The sequence below is a fragment of the Ambystoma mexicanum genome, chromosome 2p (genome assembly GCF_040938575.1).
Source record: "Ambystoma mexicanum isolate Mex_15411 chromosome 2p, UKY_AmexF1_1, whole genome shotgun sequence".
Classification (NCBI taxonomy): domain Eukaryota; kingdom Metazoa; phylum Chordata; class Amphibia; order Caudata; family Ambystomatidae; genus Ambystoma; species Ambystoma mexicanum.
This window is the reverse complement of record NC_090923.1, coordinates 273,601,208-273,623,376: the sequence shown is the minus strand read 5'-3', so window position 1 is coordinate 273,623,376 and position 22,169 is coordinate 273,601,208. Positions and strand designations below refer to the sequence as shown.

Below are 22,169 nucleotides of genomic sequence, written 5' to 3'. Positions count from 1 at the left end.
GCCCAGTGGACAGCCCAATACTCCCATCAGGACTGGCGAGGAGAACCGATCGATCAGTACCGGATGGAGAAGAAGATGCTGAACTGTGCCATCTACAGAAGAGGAAGAAGATTATGCGGACAGACCGGTGCGTGGGTCAAAACCCATGGGCACGCGACTCCCCATCGACTCAAATTCAAAGTGCAGTCGCGTGGGGGGGCTTGTTGGGTGTCCTGACCCACGTTTAAGCTATCATGCTGCAACATTTGGTGCTGTGGGCTTAGAAAATTCAAGATGGCGGAAAACCCACATGTGCGCTGAAATCCAGGAAAGCTGCGCAGTTTGTGCGCACACTAAAATGGTTGCCTCACTTGCCACCCACCAGTGCGAGAATGAAAGGCTGGGTTGCCATGAGGGAAATGGGTTGCCAAAGGAAAAACAGTAGCGCCGGTTAGCTTCAAAGCGCTTTAAAACCACCATTGGACTACCCGCACAGTAGTCTGAAACCATTGGGAGTGGCAATGCTGATTGCCAAAAGCAAACCCATAACTGTTGGGAATTCATTTTCTTAAATCCCAAAAATGGGTGCAGTACCAGTACTCACCACTATCCAAAAGCCGGCAGTTTAAAACCACCCTGTGTTTCTCTGAAGGCAGGCTCAAACTGTCTATTTTAAACATTGCAACACATCTAAAAACTCACTGGACACCAGCAGACATTTGGTAGAATGGAGTGTTGTGTGCCTACAAAATCTGGGAAATGAAGAGCCCAAAACAATGCTTATAACAAAACTGCTATGGAGTCAGCAGTTTAAGTTGCACTGGATTTAAAGACACTAAAATCGAAAATGTTTAGATTAAATGAGTGAGCTATGTTTGGTGTCACATGCCTTTGTAACTGTTTAAATGTCATAGTTTTAAACTTAGAATCAGCCTTCTAGCTGCATATGTAAAAATGTTTAGTTTTATTTGAATGCAGAAACTGGGGAACAAAAAGTGACATTTTATCTGAAACCCGGCTTAAGGAACTGAATTCTGCCTGGCAACTACCCCCATCAGGAGGGAAACTTGAGTCACCACTGTGTTCCCAGGCCAACCTTCCTTTTGCTGCCCACACTAAGGATATGCCATCTATCTGATAATTGAATTATCTGTGCTCTGCAGGAGAGTGAACAAAGCCCTCTTCACTCAGGCAAAGGTTTTTATTACCGCAGTCGTAAAATGTAGCTTCCTCTTGGCAAGAGCTGGGAGGGGCACTGCCTGTGAGAGCAAGCTGGCTTGGCAGAAACTGGAAAGACTGGTTTCTATACCATGTGACCTGGGAAACCACACCCCTTTGGAGCCAGAACATAACTTTAAAAAGATGAATAACTCATAGAGCGGACATGTGAAAATTTTATAAATGATACCATAATTCTTGTGATTTTTCTGCCCACATTTTAAGAGGTTTTTCGACCCGGTGGCATGTTCAGGGGGGTTTTAGCGGAAAAATGGATATTACTCTAAATGTATGCATGTTAAAAATCTGAAACTTCATCAGTTAATGTCCCTACTCCCTGCACACATGTATGTAAAGTTGGGTCAATGTCAGAAATTGCAAAATCAGTTAAAAAGTGAAATATGTGCCATTTCTGAATGCAAGCTCCCAGGAAGAGCAGAGTTTGAACAGGGTATACCTCCTGTAATGCATGATGGGTGCATATGATTTTAAAACAATATGTACCTCTGCAAATATGTATTTGTTTCAAATCTAGATTTGTGTGTAAGTTGACAGGAGGAGTGGACTTTCTGCAGGCTGTAAAATGACATCACTCTGACTCACAGTTCATTCCCCAATCAAATGATAAATGGAAGTTTGACCAATTAGAAGCTGAGAGAGAGGTAGGGTCAGTGATGCTAGAACACACCCACATTCTAAACACATAAAAGCAGACAGACAGGACAGATAGGGACTGTCCAAATCCATCTGCAGCGGGACGCTCTGCCGGAAAAATCCATACTTACCTCCATCAACCTCCAGAAAGCCAAACTAGAGACTTCAATCTATCCAGAACTAAGAGACCAGACCAGAGAGAAAGCAGTGCTGTACCCAGAGAGACCCAGACCAGCAGAGAGAGCTGACCCAGATCACTGTGAAGTGCAGAGGCCAGACCAGACCAGACCAGAGTCCAGTCTAAAACCCTGACCAGATCCGTGATGAGGCCCATTTCACTCAAGAATATAGTGTGAGTACCTAGAAAACTGTGCAGAACCAATCTCTTAGTTAAAATAATATAATTCAATCTATTTAATCTAAGTAGAACTGCCTCCTAACTGTCACCTGTCATTTGTAAAGCTGTCACTTGTCATTTTCTAGTCGCAAGCTGCACTTGTCTTTTTGAACTTTAAAATTTCAAATCTGAAAAACGACCTTCACAAAATCGCTCATATCTCCGCAACCGTTTGTGCTAGAGACTTGCAATAACTTTTATTTGAAAGCTTAGAATCGTGGCTTTCCTACGAACCTAGAACCACATTCCTACCCCCTATAGTTTTACCGCAATCGCGGAACACGCATCCGCGAATTTTGCCGCGATTTGCAAATTTCTTCACATGTAAAAACTGCTGCTGCTTGCCTTCCATTTGCCAGGAATTCGTTTAACCTGCTAACTATCCCTGCCTCATTGCTAGTGTGAGCCTGGACTAATATTAACTAGATACCACTCACCCTGAACCTCTGAAAGGGAATTAACAGCATTTCCAGCATATTTCTCATCCATTGCTAGCACATATCAAAGCATTTGGGCCTGTGTTTTCAAAACTCCTATCTGTTTTCTGTAAGCTTGCTGGGATTGAACTGAATCTCATTTGATTGCATTTCTGAGAACTGTGTGTTTCCTTCCATTTCCTTGCCTTGCATCAAGGGGGGGGGAGGGAATTGCCAGAGAAAAGTGATTACATTGTTTTGTTGAAATCATATTGAGTATTTCTATACTGCATTTCATTCATTCAACCTTGCATCCATTTGAACTCTATAAAGCATTTTGTACCACCTTCTTCTTTTGTTCCTATTTACCAGTGTGCTACCTTATCCATTTCATGTCAACTCATTAGTGATTATAAGAAGTGTGCTAGTGCCAGATTCTCCGTTGTTGATCTTTATCATATCAGATTAAGTGTGCTATTCAATTATTAATTTATTATAAAGCGTGAGATATATATATTGTTTAAATTATCAAATAAACCTTTTAAACTTGCAAAACAGAACTACTTCTTGGCTCAGTGGGGTCAGGGGGATTCCAAGAGAGGGGTGTTATATAGGGGTAGTCATCCAGAACGCATGAACTGGACCTAAAGATAAATCAATAAGGGTTTTCATTCAGTATTATAGACTAGGCGTTGACTTAGCTGTAGTGTTGAATTGAATCCCCTTACAGGGGCTGAGCTGTGGGAAGGTAAGATCTGTGGAAGATTAACCACAAGTGAAAGCAAACTTACTAAAAACTTGCTGGCGCTACCAAGTAGCAGCCTAAAATTTCTGTTTTTTTAGAGGTAGATGAACAGAGAATTGGGCATCTTTGTGTGTCCAAACCCCTACTTTATTGGCTACGGGTATGGTCTTCCCCTGGTCTTACTGTGTGCAGATTGGCTCTGGAAAATATCTTATCACAGATGGAAGGTTGTTCCCTTCCCTGGATGAATATCTAAAGGATGCCTTCAATGTATTTGGCTACTGTGAGTGTTGGCAGAAACACCAACAGAGAGATCAGAGAGTAAAATCACAGATCAAAAAAGCCCTTGTATATAATGAAGTAAGTGGACTCCTTGTTGACCTTGTAAGTAATGAGAGGGGAAGGAAATATTGTGATTTTAAGCAGACACTAGAATACGAAAACTAGCTTGATGTTGTTTCCCCAAAATGTTCTAGGGCTTTATACCTTAAGCTTCGGTTTGGTACTTTGCCTCTAGCCGAACTACTGCATAAATGGATCTTTGACTCTTCCAACAAATGCTCCTCTTGTAAAAATGTGATTGAGGATGTAAAACACTTTATTTTATTTTTCCCCTTATATTTGTATACTGGAAAGAGACCTTATGCCGTTGTTTAGGCATAGGTTAATAAGAACTGTATATGATGCCTTAACACTGTGTGTCAACTCCAAAGATTCATTAGCAGTGCATTCAGTTGTGAACTATTGGACAAGTGCTTGGAGGGCAAGATCATGCTGTACTATCTAATCTTGTCATTTGTTTATAAAAACAGGTGTGAAAAATGGGCTGTTCTTCCATCTAACTAGCCATTTTGCCCACAATCACATTTGACTCATACGACTACGGGGTCTACCACTTTTATATCTCCATGCACTTTTTGAACTTGTATTTTAGTGATTATATGGGATTTATATGAATTTGTATGATCATGTTTAATCTTTGCTATTTTTTAAATAAATTGTAATTTCCATGAAATGCATTTTTGAAATTGTTGCGATATTGTAAAGTGAATTTAACTGTCTTGCATTGCAACTAGTTATCACTTTTATGGTCTGCTGACCAAAATAAACCTAAACTGACTCACTGACAGCTGTTTAGGGAAGTACAAGTTATGTGCAAAGTTCATTGTGTACTTGGGACATGTTCTTAATGAGGACGGGAGAGGACCTAAAGACGTATTGGAAGCAATTTGTTAGACATTTTCAGACACAACCTGGCATATGAGGCCGCTGATGAAAATAAATTAGCAGTTTTATTTGAGAAAACAGTGTGATGATTAATTAGACATGTTTGACATGTTTGAAAATCAAGATGCTGTTGTTCAGGCCAGTTTTAATAGGAGAACTAATCCATTCTCTACTCTACTCATGATGAAGGGTTGGTCCAAGCACTTTATACATAAAGATCCTGCGTATCTGCACGCTTGGTTGGTATCAGTTCTGCATAGGCATACAAAAATGCATATTTTTTCTATGTTGAGGACCTACTATATCAGTAGTCAAAATTTGAAAACCTCTCAGTAAAATCCCACAATCAGAATGCTAAATGCATCTGAGTTACTAAATAAATCCATTGATTATGAAGACATTGGGCCTCATTACACGGAAGGCGGTAATGGTTAAGGGCCACCGTTAATGGTAACGGTGACCGTTAACCATTACCGCCTTACTACGAGGTCCCTTAGCGGGTTGGTGCTTTAACGCCTGCCTTTTGCAGGCGTTAAAAACCAACCCGCTAAGGGACCTCGGAGCTAATTACGGCACCGCAAAATTGCGGTGCCGTAATTAGCGCCTTCCCCATTCCCATAGAGCCCTATGGGGCAGAAATGGGAATGTGGAAGGGCAATGGCGGAAGGGGGATTTACCGCCCCACCAACCTTGGAATGGGGCGGTAAATCCCCTTTCCGCCAAGGCGGTGCCGGTAATTTACCGGCATGGTCCAGGGCGCTAATAGCACCCTGGATCACCGCCTTCCGTGTAATGAGGCCCATTGTCTTTGCTAAAGCCAAATATTTATTGAAAGTATAAATATCTATGAGCTCTGCGGGCTAATAAAACCCTAGTAAGTTGACACAGAATGTAAAAACTTCAAAGAATTCTGGTATCACAAGCGAAGCTATACTGTAATCGTTTTAACTTTTTGGGTAGTCCTGATTTGTGAACAGCAGGGGGAGTGAACTTGTTCTACCGACGGAACATGAGTGAGTAGATTTAGGTAAAACATAGTTCTCAGCAAAAATGACTGGTCGGTCAGTGAAAAATAAAAATTATTATTTGATGGCTGATTTCTGTTATGAACTCCAGGCATAGTTGTTTTTAGTTTGCGAAACACAATAAATGTGGTTCTTTCAACAATACCTACCGGATGAATAAAAAAAAACATCTCTCCCTCCACCAACAGTACTGCGTTACTGTATAAAATGGCAAGCCCAATTTTGGCATAATCTTCTGATAAAGCGTCAGCTGCTCTCAAGCTAGGATTGCACTATAAGCAGTACAAATATATACATTTTGGTGATTATTAAGTTTTCATATTCTTTATTATATCCTGTGATTTTAGATTTGTACGCCATTGTTATATTGGTATTATATTCGATTTTTGTATTGAAAGTAGTATGTGCTTTGAGAACAATCGCCAGAATAAAGCTTGTGTGATGACGATGGAAGCCGGAAAAGAAAATGTATAATTATGTGAAATGTGCCTGTAAAGAGAATATAATGCAGTTTGGAGATTTAGGGCCTGATTTACCAAAATGCTTTAACATAGGAAACATTTTTGTAAATCGGGCCCTTAGATAAGGTAAAGTTGTCCCATCATGCTCCAAAAGGGTCTTCACAATTGTCCAACACTCTTGGAGTTATGGATTGTCATATTTCTATTAGACGGAAAAAGGAGAACATGGAACAACTTGCAAGTAGTTAGAATTTCCTAAAGTTTGTTTCTCAGTGTTATTACGTGGAGGTGTGTTCGGTCTGGCCCCAATCAATTTCCCAATCACATTATAAAATGAGTAATTTGACAGCGGGGACCCATTACATTTACACGTTAGCATAAGCGGGTGCTCGCTGCTGCATTTTGGTAAATTGCACTCCACAGTGCAAAGTGAGTAAACGCTTGCATGCCAAGCAGTGCTCACAATTATAATTAAACCCTGCCCAACATTCTCGCATGTCAGTCAGGGTTTTATTTGATCTGGCACCACTGCTTAATATGCGTGTATGGTAATTAGTGTGCCCAATTGAAAATAAACCTGGCTATTCGCTTAGCTCCTGGACTTTTACTGGCTACCACCCTAGCCATAAATACCTGACTTCTACCACTTTAAGTGTAATTGGTTGTAACAGCGCTGTGATGCCAGAGGGTTTTGTGCACTTTATAAATGTAAAAATAAATACAACTAAATAAATAAACAGGTCGGGGAGGGTTACATTGTAATTGTACATGCTGCTATCCAGGCGAGTATGGCAGGCAGCATGTAAAATGGATCCTTACGGGGTCTGTCTGATTTATGCTTGTGCCATACACGTTATTAAAAACGGGGTGCAACATTACTGGAAGGCAGCAAAGCCTTAGTCAAGGCATTTACACCTTACATTAAGGTTACGCCCCAATCCAGCATGAGCTCCATTGAGTATTCTTAGTTGTGTCATTTTCCTGCAGAACCTGAAGTCAACAGAAGTGATTATTCTTGGTGTGGTTACTGTGTTCTTGGGTCTGGGGACTGAAATTCACTGGCAGACAATGCTTAACATTTTTTCCGATGATTCCTAAAGAATTCTGCTGTTGCTGTTTGAATGACCTCACATCAGATGGTAAGCTGTCACTCAAAGCCTGTTTCACCGTCATGCCTGGTAAAGAGCAGTGGGACATCTTACAAAGGAAATAGTAAAGATAGATTTTACATTTTATTTTATGAATTCATATTCATTTATTAGGCACTTTCTTCAACGTTGTCTACATGCATAGTTCCAGCAGGAGTGTGCTAGAAATAGAAGCAATCTTTTTCGAGTCGCAGGTTCCTCACATGTGCTTGACGGTGTTGTCAGATTTGGGGTTTGTCAAGGTTTCTTCCCTATGAAATGACCCATGAATATTCATAGGTCATCCCATATTTGAAGGAGTGAAATACAAAATATTGGGGCAATCCTGGCAGAATTCTGGAGGATTAATTGGGATTCAAAATGCATTTTTTTTCCGTACAGCACAATATGAGTAAGATGAATTAAGATATTAGCTTGTAGACTGATTGCCTTATTTTTTATGTTTCTAAATTCATGTATTACTTATATTATAGAACATCTGTGTCAGTGCACTTGCAGGTAGCAGAAAATCATGTTACATTGAAAAAAAGAGATACAAACAACTTTTCTTCCATTAAAAGAACAACACAAACTTCAAATTCTAATGCTTTTGCTACCCAGAGAATATTTTGTTGTACCTCCTAAATAAATCACATTCATCAATTAATCTGTCTAAGATAACGTTGGAAACCTGGCAAAGTTTTATGAGAGGGTTCAATTTACCTTGTAACTGAGATTGTATGCCTCTTCACAACCATTGTAGCATGTGGTTTTTTGGGATCAGAACTTGGATGGACATGGGATACTTCAAAATCGACTCCATGAAAAAATTGTCCTTGGAAAAAAAAGTTATACATTGTTACAAAAACAAATGCTAATTCCAACCGGTTGCAGTGACTATGGTGAGGCACAATGTGTTTGCCCCACCTCACATAAATACATGAATAATCCTGAGGGAAGGGCCATCTCAGGGGACATCACATCAATTAATGCATGACTGGAGGGCTGGAGGGCTGCAGGGCTGCACAGTGAGCTGCTTGCAATGTCTCAGTTAAATATCAAGGCCACCTTCCAGCTTGCCCAGGGATGGGTATCCCTACAAAATATCCCCACCAGAAATATCGCCGTACATATGACCGTTTGTCTCACCATAGGTGATCTTTTTGGGGAAGATATTTTGTGGGACTGGGGATCTCGGGGGTGTCCGCCGCACATTTTTAAATAATGCAGGGGATGCAGGGTGTCCCCCGCAGGGTCCATGGGTCACTATCGCTGCAACAATATGGCAATATTTTTGTATCGCAATATTTTTGTGGGGAAATTAACACTTGGAACCCAGAAATGCTGTCTGGTCCAGTGGAGACTTACATGTATTAATCAAGAAATCATCCTGTGTCCGTTTTTGCAACATGGTCTTGCAATCTCTCGTCAAACCTCAGTTATACAGTAATTACATTTTGTAAAATAAAAGCCGCCAGCTGATTTCCCTAAACAACTGTATGTTTATTGTCTTTTTTTGGGGAGTAACATTTGTATTCACAAGTTGCTTAACAATAACATGCATTACTACATGAAAGAATCTAAGAGCAGGTGATGTTATAGCACAATTTCATATATCTATCACTTTCAAGGGTTATGATATGATATGATGGGGCATTTATAACGTGCCTGTATACAAGTGTTTCTAAGCGTGACAAGATAAGGAGGGGGAAACAAGGGAGGACAAAATATCAATCTTACTAGACCTTGTGTCATTCCGATCGTGCAAGTACAGGGAAGAAGGAAGGGGAGAAGTGCCAGGGTGGAGGCAAAGGGGGAAGTGCAGTTAACTCACAAGTGCAACTAGAGGGTGGCTCATAAATGCAGACAGAAGGGACTGTAGGGTTGCAGATACAGACCCTTAAGTGCTGTGGAGCCTGGAGGCAGAGCAAAGGCAACTGGACATGCAGGAGCATTGGCCCGAGTTCAGAGGGTGACCAGGTGACCAGTGTGTGGAAAAGTCAGGTGCATCAGCAGGAGAGAGGAAGAGAAAGCAGAAGTGAAAAGGAAGGATTTGAGTTGCTTCCAAAACTGGAAGTGGTTCTGCTCAAGTTTGATAGAGGCAGGGAGGCTGTTTCAGAGGAAGGCCTCAACCGAGAAGATAGATCTGCCGCCAACTCTCTGCTTGGAGAAGCATCTGACCATCAAAGAGAGGGAGGTGGATGAGCTTAGAGCTTGAGAAGGAAGATGTTTTGGAAGAGGATGTTGGAGGTAGAGCGATCCCAGGCCCCAGAAAGCCTTGTGGACAATGCAGAGGGTCTTGAACATGATCCTTGCAGCCACAGTGAGCCAGTGAAGATATATCAGAGCTGGAGAGATACAATCCCTGGGCTTGAGGCCAAGGACAAGTCTCACAGTCCTGTTCTGGATAAGTTGTAAAGGTCGAAGAGTATATGCAGGAGGATTTCGAAAGAGGCTGTTGCAATAGTTTTGCCTAAAGAGGACCAGAGCTCTGGAGACAGTGAGCTTCTGGGGGAAAGTGAGAAAAAGAAGAATATCTCTGAGGAGGTGCAGCTGATAATTTGGCTTCTTAGAGATGTCAGAGATGAGAGGAGAGAAGAAGAGGGTGGAATCGAAGATGACACCAAAGGAAGGAGCAGAAACATGGCCCAGAGTGGGCGGCCAGAGAGAGAGAGGAAAGGAGGGAGTGGGTGTCCCAATGAGGAGGATCTCAGTTTTACTAGCATTAAGGCAGAGATCCTTCACAGCACACCATTCCTGAATGGCAGCAAGACAGTCTGGTATGAGAGAAGAAAAGGAGGTGGCTGAGGGGTGCCTGAAAGAGAGCTGAGTGTCATCCGCAGAACATTGAAAATTGGAGTAGAAAGCGGTGTGCTGGGCAAGAGGTGCCAGGTAGTGGTTGAAGAGCCTGGGAGAGAGGTTAGACCCCTGGGGAATACCACAAGTAGAGAGATAGACAAGAGGAAAGTCCCCAGTTGGACCTGATTGGGCCGGTCAGTAAGAAAGGAGGTCAAACAGGCCAGGGCCTGATCAGTAATATGAAGCTTTTCCCGGAGACAATTGAGCGGGATGGCATGGTTGACCCCAGAAGGCAAGGTGGTGTATTTAACATCATACCACCTGCCAGAAGCCTGCAAGGAAATTGTTAATAAGGAAATGGGGATGATGCTCAAAGCTGACATCATTGTGTCCTCTTCTAGCCCATAGTCCTCTCCCATTGTATTGGTGGCTAAGCCTGATCACAGCTGTAGATTCGGCATAGACTTCTGAGAAGTCAACTCCCTTTCGGTTTTGATGCCTACCTTATGCCTCGCATAGGTGACCTGATAGACAAACTAGGGAGTGTGGGATACTTGTCAACTTTTGATCTTAGTCAGTAATGTCCTTTCTCTGAATAGTGTGATATTTAGGACAGACTGGGTGAGGCCCAGAGTTCATGTTTATGTTGAATCTAATAAAAGACATTTTAGAAGACACAGGCACATGCCCTACCGACTCTCCAGCTCTCTTTCCCCATGCCCTTACCTGTTTGGGGCTAATACCCCTTTCCTGTGATGTAACTTATGGATTAGATGAAATTGGCACTGCAGGTTTTAGCTGCAACCCCCAACTTGAAGTTGCCAGACAATATTGTATAATGATGTGAAAACTAAAGATGCAAAAGGAGAATGTGAAGTCTGAAGTCTACAAATTATAAACTGTGTTGTCAGTAAATGTGGCACCCATCAAGGTGTCCCCATGAACAAAATATGTAATCCTGGGCATATTGCTGGACCTACAAGGTTCTTATTATATTTGCATAGAAACATTGGAATCATCTAGAAATTGTATGTGTGTATGTGTGTGTGTGTAGATAGGTGCCCACTGTGTCAAAAAGACTAACTCATACATGTTTTAATAGACTAAACTGTTAGATCCATATTAATATTAGCAGGGGAGGTGGTGGCCTCCCAGCCAATCAGGAGGCTCTAAACAGGAGTTTTGCCATGTGGTAAAAACCCTGCTGTGAGCCACCTCTGAAGTGGGAGGCTGTCATCTTGCCTGCCGGTAATAGGGTAAGTGCACCCCCGAACTCCCTTCCCCTCCTTCTAATCACACCCAACCCTAATTTCCACATCCCCCACCCATCCCAACTTTTCTTGCACTCCTTCGTCCCTCGCCGGTGCTGGGAGCACTCTGTGTTTCTGACACAGCTCCATCGCAGCAATGGCCTCCATGGAAAGGGAGTAGGGCACACGTGTAATTCCCTTCCCCATGACCCATGGTGGTGATCTTGGTTATTTTTCTTTTCAATTTGAGAATCGGCAATCACGCCTGGCTGTGGAGTTTCTCAAGGAGTACAGCCTTTGCTACTGAAGAAAATGTCTTTCTGAAGAGTGTGCTGTGCATGCCAAACCTGCACCAAATACTATCATCCACCTTGAGTTGGCTTGGCAATGTATGCATCTTCAGTCCAACAAGCCACTTGTAATGCAGGGACATCATTTCACCAAAATGCCTGGGGTAGCGGAAGTGACATCACATGACCCATGACCTCTGATGACATCATAAGAAGTGATGTCATTTGACCCCATCCAAAGTGACATTAGAGGAAGTGATGAAACACATGGCCTCACATATCATTGTTCTTAAGTACACTATGAAAAATATGGTTACGATATCACTAATGTTATATAAATTTCATTAAAGAATGTATCACCATCTGTATCATTAATATCCGTGTGTATAGGCCCATATTACCATTCTACACACAAGGAGTTTGTCAATGGAATGACGTGTGATGATCTTAACAGAGAAAATGGCGTACAAAACATGCTATAACTGCAACCTGCAAAAAGTAAAATACGTAGTCCCAAATTGATGCTTATTCTACTCTTATTCTACTCTAAATGCTTTTTTGAAGTTTTTGTTTTCATTGTGAATGTGAGGTGTTTAAGAGCAGACTAAATCAGTGACTCAGCCCCTGAAGTGTGCCGGAAATAAACCTTTAATTAGTCTAGCAAGCATTGTATAGACTTCCAGAAAGGCAAATTATTTGTTATTCCTACTCCTTCTTATTTAGGGTCACTGCTCAAAGTGTCACAATTATGGATTCCCCTGTTTGTTTAAGAGGCCTGAACAAGAATGCCAGCCACTTCAGAAACAAAGCACCACATGCCGCTGGCCACAGTCCAGGAGCTTCCATTAAAATAAAAAAAGAAAACTCTTTTTGTAGGGGTAGCAAGTGAGACCACAGGGGTAGCAAGGGTGACCTCAGGGGTCGCATTTGCGACCCCTGGTGACCCCCATATGACCTCTATGTTGTAATGTATAGAGAGGCTCTGATGGACGTATTGATCCCCCCAAATGGTAACCTACTCCCTTGGGTACAGCATATAAGGTCCATATGACTTGCAGTTGGTGTGGGTCATTGGAGGGATAACACTTCAAGCTCAAAAAAGTTACTCTGCAGACTGGCTTATTTCATCATTACTAAATACCAACATCAGTGGCAGTCTTTCAGCATCACATCTACCTATAAAATAGACATGCCAATTTGAAAAATACTTAGATTATATCATGAAATATATATATGTGTACACTGGTGTTTAAGTTCAGAGCGAGGTTCTTACCCATGGTGAAACTACTGAATATTTGGAAAACTGACCCCTCGCAAATGTGCCCACTTTGACATATTCCGAAAGAAACTACATGTTATGTTTATATGCCTGGCATACAGAAGAATAAGACAGCGGAATCTGAGCTGGCATTAATAAATCATGGGGCTAAGGATATCCTCTCAGCAGAAAACCTCTTTAAAAGTATGGCACAAGACAATGTGGTATTTGCAATGGCCCATTTCCTAGAAAAAGCTTGTAACAAAACGACGAAGGGGGTCATTACGAGGTAGGAGGTAACCATGCCGCTATTAGCGGCATGGCTACCCCCTTACCGGTTACCGGTTACCGGGTCTGGGTTCCTTGAATGAGGAATCACTGTGCCATTCCGACCTTGGAGAGCCCGGTATTTCCCCATTCAGGGAACCCAGACCCTGTGCATCCCCATTCCCATTGAGCCCGCACAGGGCTCAATGGGAATGGGGAGCATGCTAACAGCGGGCCCGTTAATAAAACCAGGCGGCCTTAGCGGGTCCCGCGAGCAGAACTTGTAATGAGGCGGCAAGGAGTTGACGGCTATGGCACCTTTACCGGCGCCATTAACCCCTTACCGCCAGTGTCAGAATGACCCCCAAAATGTTTAAACATGCAAATAATTGGAAACTAGTTTTGTTAAGGGCATGCACAAATAAAATGAGAGATATGACTAGTTGGAGAAAACCCATCTAGGTTTGGAGAGTTATGGGTTAGCATGAGTTTAGCTGGGTAACCAAATAAAACAAAAAATCCAAGCAATCTCGCTTCTATTCAGATGGTTCACACATTGAAGTAATTTATCAGTTAGAAAATTGATGGATATAATTGGAATAATGTTAATTCAATATGCATATCTAATCGAAGTGTTTTGCATTTTTCATACGTATCTGGTTTTGAATGAAATGTTAAACAAAATTCTGTCTCAGTGGATTTTACGTAAATATAAAGTTATTATTGCACTTCATCTGAATGGAATTCGCTTGTGAAAAGTTACATTTTAACTGCATTTATTTCCCAGGACAAAGTTTTCCCTAGTGCTACTATGAAATGGTATTAGCACTACAGCAAACCTTTGCGCACTAGGGCAATTTTTGCCCTAGAGCTTATACCATGGCAAACTGCACTTGTTATGGTGCAATGGTTTTCGAATATTTCTCAGTGTATTTGGAAAAAGGTTCAAAATGACTCTACTATCTAACCCATGCATACCAGTGGCTTTCAATACAGTTCTGAGTTAAAAGCAAATGACTAGAGAAGGTTCTAACCTAGTAATCCATGTGCTTTCTCAGAGAACTTGTGACTGTCCATAACGTAGAATCCAAGAAAGTCTTGGTGAACAAGATGCTTCTTCCACACTTGATGCAAAACGATAACAAATGTTGCTCCATCACCCGTCGACAGCATGCAATTCTTCTTCTTGTTAATGATAAGAGTCATGCTGAAGAGGAATTAAAAATAAAACGTGTTCATTAAAACTAATTTTAATAACAATAATAGTAATATTATTTACAATATTATTAATAATAATAATACAAATACCAATAAGTATGAGAAACAAACCAGAAGAAGAAGAAGAAGGAGAAGAAGAAGAAGAAGGAGGAGGAGAAGGAGGAGGAGAAGAAGAAGAAGAAGAAGAAGAAGAAGAAGGAGGAGGAGGAGGAGGAGAAGAAGAAGAAGAAGAAGAAGAAGAAGAAGAAGAAGAAGAAGAAGAAGAAGAAGGAGGAGGAGGAGGAGGAGGAGGAGGAGGAGAAGAAGAAGAAGAAGAAGGAGGAGGAGGAGGAGGAGGAGGAGGAGGAGGAGGAGGAGAAGAAGAAGAAGGAGGAGGAGGAGGAGGAGGAGGAGGAGGAGGAGGAGGAGAAGAAGAAGAAGAAGAAGAAGAAGAAGAAGAAGAAGAAGAAGAAGAAGAAGAAGAAGAAGAAGAAGAAGAAGAAGAAGAAGAAGAAGAAGAAGACTATGTTGATCACAATAATGCCAGTCCATATCATAACTCTGAAATTGGTATAAGTAGAGATGTTGCCATATTGAATTCAGAAAGTCAAGGCTCAAGAAACCCTGGGTATTTGCTAAATGTGTTTCCTTCCATGCAACACGTATACTCTTAGAAAGATAAACAACAAATAGTCTAAGTTGCAGAAATCTTCATTGTCAAATTGAGTGTTTGACTTCAGACTGAAAAGAAAGATATGCATGCCTCAAAGTTTAAACAAAAAATACATTACATTAAATGTTAGTCTTTCAGATTTATCTCTCAACCAGATTAATGTCAGTGCTGCCGAACAAGATGTATTCTAGGAGCAACAGGCCGCTGTAAGCATATCACACATTCATCAGAAAGTGTCGGCTCCTAGATCTGCATACTGTGACAAAGACACTGTACATGGTTGCGTTATTAAATGCTGTCAGTAAAAGGTGTCCAAAGTCAAGGACATCTGTTGGTTCATGGGCACATTTGGAGGAATGTGAAAGAACTCAGGATTGACAACTCAAGGTGACCTCCAACAACACTGCATCCCACATACAAAAAAACGGAAAAACAAATCCCTTTTGAAGCAACAGCATGCCATCTCCATTATCTAATTGAACCTTTTTTTATTTACTACGACTTGGCTCTCTTTGAAATGCCCCTTAATCTTGTCAAATAATTACGACCTGATTATGAAGTTTATTGTCATCAAGTTTCTGTCTTTTTCATTTCACCTGCCATTTGAGGTTTCCTGGTTGGCAAACTTGTTCATACAGACAACACGATTGTTATTTCACTGCCCACATGTGCCAATCACCTTTGAAGCAGTGAACATTCTGAACATCTTGAATTATCTTCCATGATTCAAAAAATGTAATGCTGATATCCTGACTTGCTTGGCCACCGAATTTAGCCCGAGTGCTATGATTGAAATGTAAGGTCTCGCAGCATTTGTTCTTTCGAAGACCTCTTCAGTGCACTTCTGGCTGTCTGGCACAGAGGGAGCATACCTAGCCCACTCAGAAGCTTTACAAAGCAGATCTGGTTCACCTAGTGTTGCCTGACATGTATAGTGTCTGTGGGCACCCACTAATCCTTCAACAAGGGGAAATCCATTACACATTGAGGTGCATGGTGAAGCACTGTCATCTGTAGTTTCTGGGGTCATCCACTAACCCCTTAGCAAGGACTAATCCATTGCACGTTGAGGTGCAGAGTAAAGCGAGATATAATGCAATGGTTTACTGCATGATATAGCGTGATAGTGGCCTCTCTCCTGCCAACATATGGCCAAGCATCCCAATCCTCTAAATAAAGCATTGTCGTTTGGAGGTGAAAACGGAGCAGAGAAGGGGTGGACAAGATGTTACCCATTTAGCGGTTCGACAACAGAGATATGCTTCTTAAACAGGGACAGGGTATTGTAATGCCATCTAGAGGTTCTTGGGTTAACCACTAAACCTCAGCAAGCCAACAGCCATCAGACATTAATGTGCACGGTCCTGCAAGGTAGCATGCATATGGTGCCCAGCAATGGGCAGCCTGGTAGAAGTGGGGCAGTGGTCTCACTCCTGCTAGGTTCCCTGACTCTGAACATCCTCACTTTAGTCCAGTACGCTGTCATGTAAATTAGCCACATTGTCGATGCCATGCAGCATCTGACACATCTATGTTTGAACACACGTTTATTATGGATAATGGGCCACATTTATTTTTGTGTACTTATAGATGACAAGGATGGCATAAAAGCAGTGGAGGGTGTGGGTCTGCATAAAGTCTGATTGGGTAAAATGTGTTTCTCATATTGAATTGTGAGAAGCTTATTGATTTTCCAAGTAGAATCACCAATTTGACTAGCATTTCTTTATTCAGACTGCATAGCTCTTCCTCATTTCTTTTTTTTTTATTATCACAACAATGCTGAGTCCCTTTTTGGCTTCACCTGGTCCCACAGTATCTTCATTTGCCAGCTCTTTGAGGAAAACCTGAGGGCTTTTTCTTGCTGTGATAGGAGGAGGTGGCGGTCTGTGCTTCACACGTAGGGCATTGTTATTCATCTTTATTTAGTGGATGCATCCCTTCAAACATACCACTTCTTTTTCTGAAAATCTCAGCATTTCTCTTTGGAAGTGTCTGTTGTGATGGTATAAATTATTCCTTCCTTATCCTTATTTTCAAGTCTCTCTTCAAGTGCACTTCAGTTGTGATCATGCCTTTATCACTTGTGTAGAGTTTTCCTGCTAATAACCTCTCTATAAATGATGTCACCAGTATGTTTAAGTTGAAGCCACTGTCTACAAGGGTTCCACACAGATGTGATCCGTACCTTGTATAAGCAGTCCTTAAGCATCTCCAGTGCTTGGGAGGTTAAAGAAGAGATTGAGGTTTCAAGCAGTTTTATGGATTTGCCATTGATTTTGATCATTTAGCATAGCTTTGTGGATCGCTTATTTCCTTGTTTACCCCTTTCAGTTTGTGTCCATTGTGAATGCCATTTAATCTCATGTGCAATACCATTTTGTGAAATGCACTACTTGAGTCTAGGATAATCATCTCCTGCCTCCAGTTGGTAAGTGGTGTCATTTGCCATGGTGTTTTGCTGGCACACATGCACCACTGTTTATTTCGTAAGTCTTTGCTTTTTTGCCCCGCCTGCCGCATGACTCTCTTCACTGGTCTGGACTTCCTTTCCAGTGCACCTGACTCATCTGCGCCTGTCTTGCTGCTAGGCCATCTGGTGAGTTGGTCGTGCATTGTGAAGTTTCTCTCTCCCTATTTTTTAAATTTTATTTTCATTGTGAATTTATTAGGTGCTTGTACAACAAATACATTGTGTTTCAAAGCACCCACAGGGCAACAGGGAGGGAACATGGGATGAAAACAATGAATACACTGGAGGATAAAGACAAACCTACTAAGCCTTGTCAGGATTCAGAGGGTGCAAGTACAGAGGGAGGAGGTGGGAAGAGGGAGAGGGTGGTTAGTGCTAGGGTACCCATACTTGTGAGTGAGCAGCAGGTGTAAGTGCTCAGTGTGGGAAGTGCTAGGGAACTTTCAACTGTAAAAGTAGATGGGTAAGTGCAGGCTTCAGTGGCAGAGGCCAGCGGGTGCCAAGGTAAGTACTGTGTGAGGGCAGAGGCTCAGGCGATTGGTTGCGGGAGGCCAGGGCCTTAAAGGACACATAAGGGCCCTGGTCACAAATCACAATGACTGTGAGATTAGCAGAGAAGGATGGAAGGTAAGGAGGAGGTGAAAAGAAAAGTCTTTACGCCCCCTTCCATCTCTCTCTCACTCCATGGTATTTCCCATCTACCCTATCTTCTCTAACTGCTACTCATCACCAATCCTATCTGTCTTTCGAAGCCTGGAATGAAAGAATTCAGGAAAGATCTCCTGGTCTCCAATCCAGGCCTGCCCATCGCTGACACCTACGTCAATACTTCTTCCAGGAAGACTGTCTCTGACATCCTCTTTGTCGTTCCCTCTCCGGACCTTTCGATTCCCTTTATGGTCTCATTACTCTCCCCTTTCTCTTCTTTTCCAATTAATGGTGGAACCCGATGGGAAGTACTCTTCACATATTTTGTATTTTCTAGGGCTATCATTAATGTCCTTAATGTTTATCAGAATGGCACTGTCATGGTCCTGGGCTCTTAGCCCAACCTCCTCATTCTTGATAGGCGTCTTCCGTCTCTCATCAACTTCCTCCCTTCTTCTGCCACTCCTCCTTCTGCCACTACTCTGGCCCCTTCACCACCACTGACAGGTGTACCACATACCTGCAAACCAAGGGAATGGCTATGGGGGCGGCATAAACCCCCAGCCTGGCCATTATTTATATGGCACATTTTTAGAAACAACACGTCCGTTCAGATACCAAACCCTTCAGAGATAAAAAACATAAGTGGAAGCATTGAAGCGTTACATCGACAATGTCATCTTCACCTGGCACAGACCTTCAGAACTATTAGAGGAATTCCAACTCCGGTTAAATACTCGCATTTGAAAAATTCAGTTCACTATGTCCAGGAGCCACAAGAAAATCAACTTCCTAGACTTGTCCATCTGGATTGATCAAAACGTGCTTAAGTACATTGTCTACAAGACAAATACTGATCTCAATTCACTGCTTCATTACTCCAGCCACCATCCTACCACTTTGCGCAATAATTTACCATATGGACAATACTTACGTATACAGCGTAATTGCTCAGATGTAAAGGATTACCAAGAACCAGCCTTAAAACTGGATGACAGACCTAAGGCCACAGGATACCCCAAGCACTTAACCAGGAATGCACACAAGAGATCACAATGCACACCTTGGGAGGTCCTCCTTATACCCAAGACTAGGAAACAGGCACAAAATATACTTGTGTGTGTACATACATATAACCAATAACCAACAGACCACCAAGATCAAGGCCACACTCAAAACATTTTGGCCACTAGTCCAAACTGTATTGCCCAATGAACGATTCCCCATGATGGCATTAAAAAGATCAAAAAACTTGAGAGAATACTTAACCAACTGAACTTTCAGCAGCCCTAGTGGGAGAAACTCTCTGTGGAACATGAGACCTATCCTGGGCCACTTCCCATGCGGCACCTGCAGTGTTTGCAAGTACACTAGTAAAATGCAGAGCTTTGAGGCCAAGGGAGTACATGGAGGTTCAAGCATTTCTCGAATTGCAAAACGACCAATGTTATTTATTATCCACAATGCCCATATGGCAAAAGATATGTAGGCTCGACCAGCAGACCGGTCCACAAAAGAATTGTGGAAGATCGGTCGTCAATTAGGTGCAAAACATTGACAGCACCTATGGTCGCACATTATGTCAGCAAGCAACACACACATGATGACATTCAGTGGTGAGTCCCAGAGGTGATCACGAATACTTCTAACATAAGGGGGTCTTTGGATCGAAAAGAAGGATGGTGGATCCATTACTTAAATACTGAAAAGGAAGGCCTAAACGAGATACACTTGATATTGTGAATGTATGACTAGTTGTATAGTATTATCCATGCACAGGATGGTTTTTCCATCTATGTACCATATGTAGGTCGTTCTTTACATACCTCTCCCGTCTTCCATCTGTTTACACATTTTGGCACCGCTCCCACCCTCTTTCTTGTGCAGTTTAATTCCAAGCATGCAGGGTTTTTCTTCAATTTAGACCAGTCCACTGCAATAGCTTTGGGCAATGTCACTAGACTGGACACCTTCCCTAGGCCATCCTCCTTTTTTATTTTTTGTATATGCAATATTTGATGTTGCTGCCCTTGGACATCAGGGCACATATGATATAATCCTAGTGGTTGCAGCTCTAGGACTCATCATTTGCCACTTATTTTGTTTAAAAATGTTTTATTGTTGGCTCTACCCACGGGCTGGCAATAAGTGAACAGGGAGAGCCCACAATCTGACAGGACACACTATTATTTTCAGTGTGCCTGCATGTAATGATACAGCAGTATCTTTCCTGCACCATTATATATGCACGTTTTTTGCATTTCATGTGCCCTTTTTTTCCTTTCTAAAATGGCGCCACACCTGGACCCTCTCTCTGGACATGGTCCAAACACCAGGATGCCTCTTTACTTTACTTTCAGTATACAAGGGATCTAATAACGGCTTCATCACAGTTAGCTCGCTGTATAGGCAGGTCACATTGAGACACAGAGTTTGCTGTTGAGCCTATGTGTCCATGCCAGCACGTTTTTCTGACATTTACCAATCAGGGTCTCGGCTGCAGACCAGACACCCATTACCATTACTACGTCTTTGGAAACCAAGACTACACTTCAGGTTTCTTATACAACAGCTTCCTTGGTACGCTTTCGTTTTTTGCCTACTTACTAAGTTTCCCTTTCACGTTCGGATACTGGAGCCCATATGGTGCCTCCAGCACGCCATTGATTTGGCTTCGACGGGAGTCCAATTGTTATATATCTCACCTCATACGAGTAGGGTATTGGACATGTGGACACACATCCTATGTATTCCTTCATCGACAGCTGTGAACTTTTCACACACAATTTTGGCTGACTGTATCCTTAAATCTTATTTTCAATTTTTATTTTTTGTCTCCCGCTCTTTCTTTTGCAGGTGACCACTTTCGTAACCCTGCAACTTTCCAAATCTAGTGACGCCGCATTTTTCCATCCTCCGGTGGAGCCCTATTATGGCTCGCTTGCAGATCGATCTATAAGGCCACATTATCTAACCGTGTAGGTCGTGCACCCAGGGAGGCACAGGACCTAGGCTCAATTGTGAACACAAATACTACTGTTCCAAGAGTCGGACATCCTTACACCGATCCTCACTCCTAGACATCGCTCCACTGTTTTTACAGCCTCCATCTGAGCACGGGTGAATCCTTATGCCTTTTTGTTTTCTAGCCTTATATATATTTTTGTTGACTGTTTCTGCTTGCGGTGGGAGTAAAGCCTATAGCTTTGTTCTATACCGTGATGTACATGGTCTCTCCACATTTAGTTTACAACCTTTAAAGACATATTCTCTTTGTTGCATTTCTTTGCAGCCGCAGATATCGAAAACCCTCATACTCCATTGTGTGTTCGACTCTTTCAGAACAGCCCAGACATGCACAGAGGTTAGTCATACTGTTACTTGTGCTCCTGCTTCTATGCTCCAGTGTCAGGGGCCTCGCCCCTCACTTACCCTTTGCTTTCTTTTATTGCAATGTTGTCATCCTTTTTTAAACCCTTGAAGTAAGGCGAACGCATATTCATTAGAGGTTTATGATTGCATGCAGGGTCCCCGCAAACAATTGTTCTGGATCCTGAAAAAGGCTATGGTCCTAGAATATAAGACATTAGCCGAAAAGTCCATTTAACCATATGGATGGGCAACCCTCCACTCAGATAAGGTATCCAGTACATTCTCCAACCACTGTGACACTGTGTAAGGAATTGCAATAATTTACAAATTGCTGACACTTTTGTCTCACTGATTTAGACCCGCAGATAGATTTATGTCAAAGCTGAATTGACAAACAGTGGTCCATAGTCCCACTACAATCTCAACTACCTCCATAGAATATGTAATGTAGCCTAAGTTATGGTCTAATGTAACCTAACAGTATATCATTGTGTTTGATTCTAATTTTTGTTTGATTTGTCCTAACTTTTGTACATAATAGATTTTGTATTTTGGTTTTAGTATCACAATGGTTTGCATGTATTATGTTTGATGTCGCAGACTAATTTTATGCGAAAACGTTTTTTTGCATTAAATATTAACATCAAACTTTGAGAAAAAAATTGCAACAGTGTAGACTGATTGTTTCAGCTA

At 42.0% G+C, this 22,169-nt stretch overlaps 1 protein-coding gene across 1 annotated transcript in view; it reads right to left on the bottom strand.

Annotated features, from left to right (window-relative positions):
• The window catches only part of LOC138567739 (inter-alpha-trypsin inhibitor heavy chain H3-like), a 475,184-nt gene that overhangs the window by 56,496 nt on the left and 396,519 nt on the right, over positions 1–22,169 (bottom strand). The window contains exons 20-21 of the mRNA XM_069646218.1: positions 14,148–14,320; positions 7,973–8,084 (exon numbers count right to left, since the gene is read on the bottom strand). Of these exons, the coding sequence (XP_069502319.1) occupies positions 7,973–8,084; positions 14,148–14,320 (285 nt within the window). The remainder of the gene's footprint in view (positions 1–7,972; positions 8,085–14,147; positions 14,321–22,169) is intronic.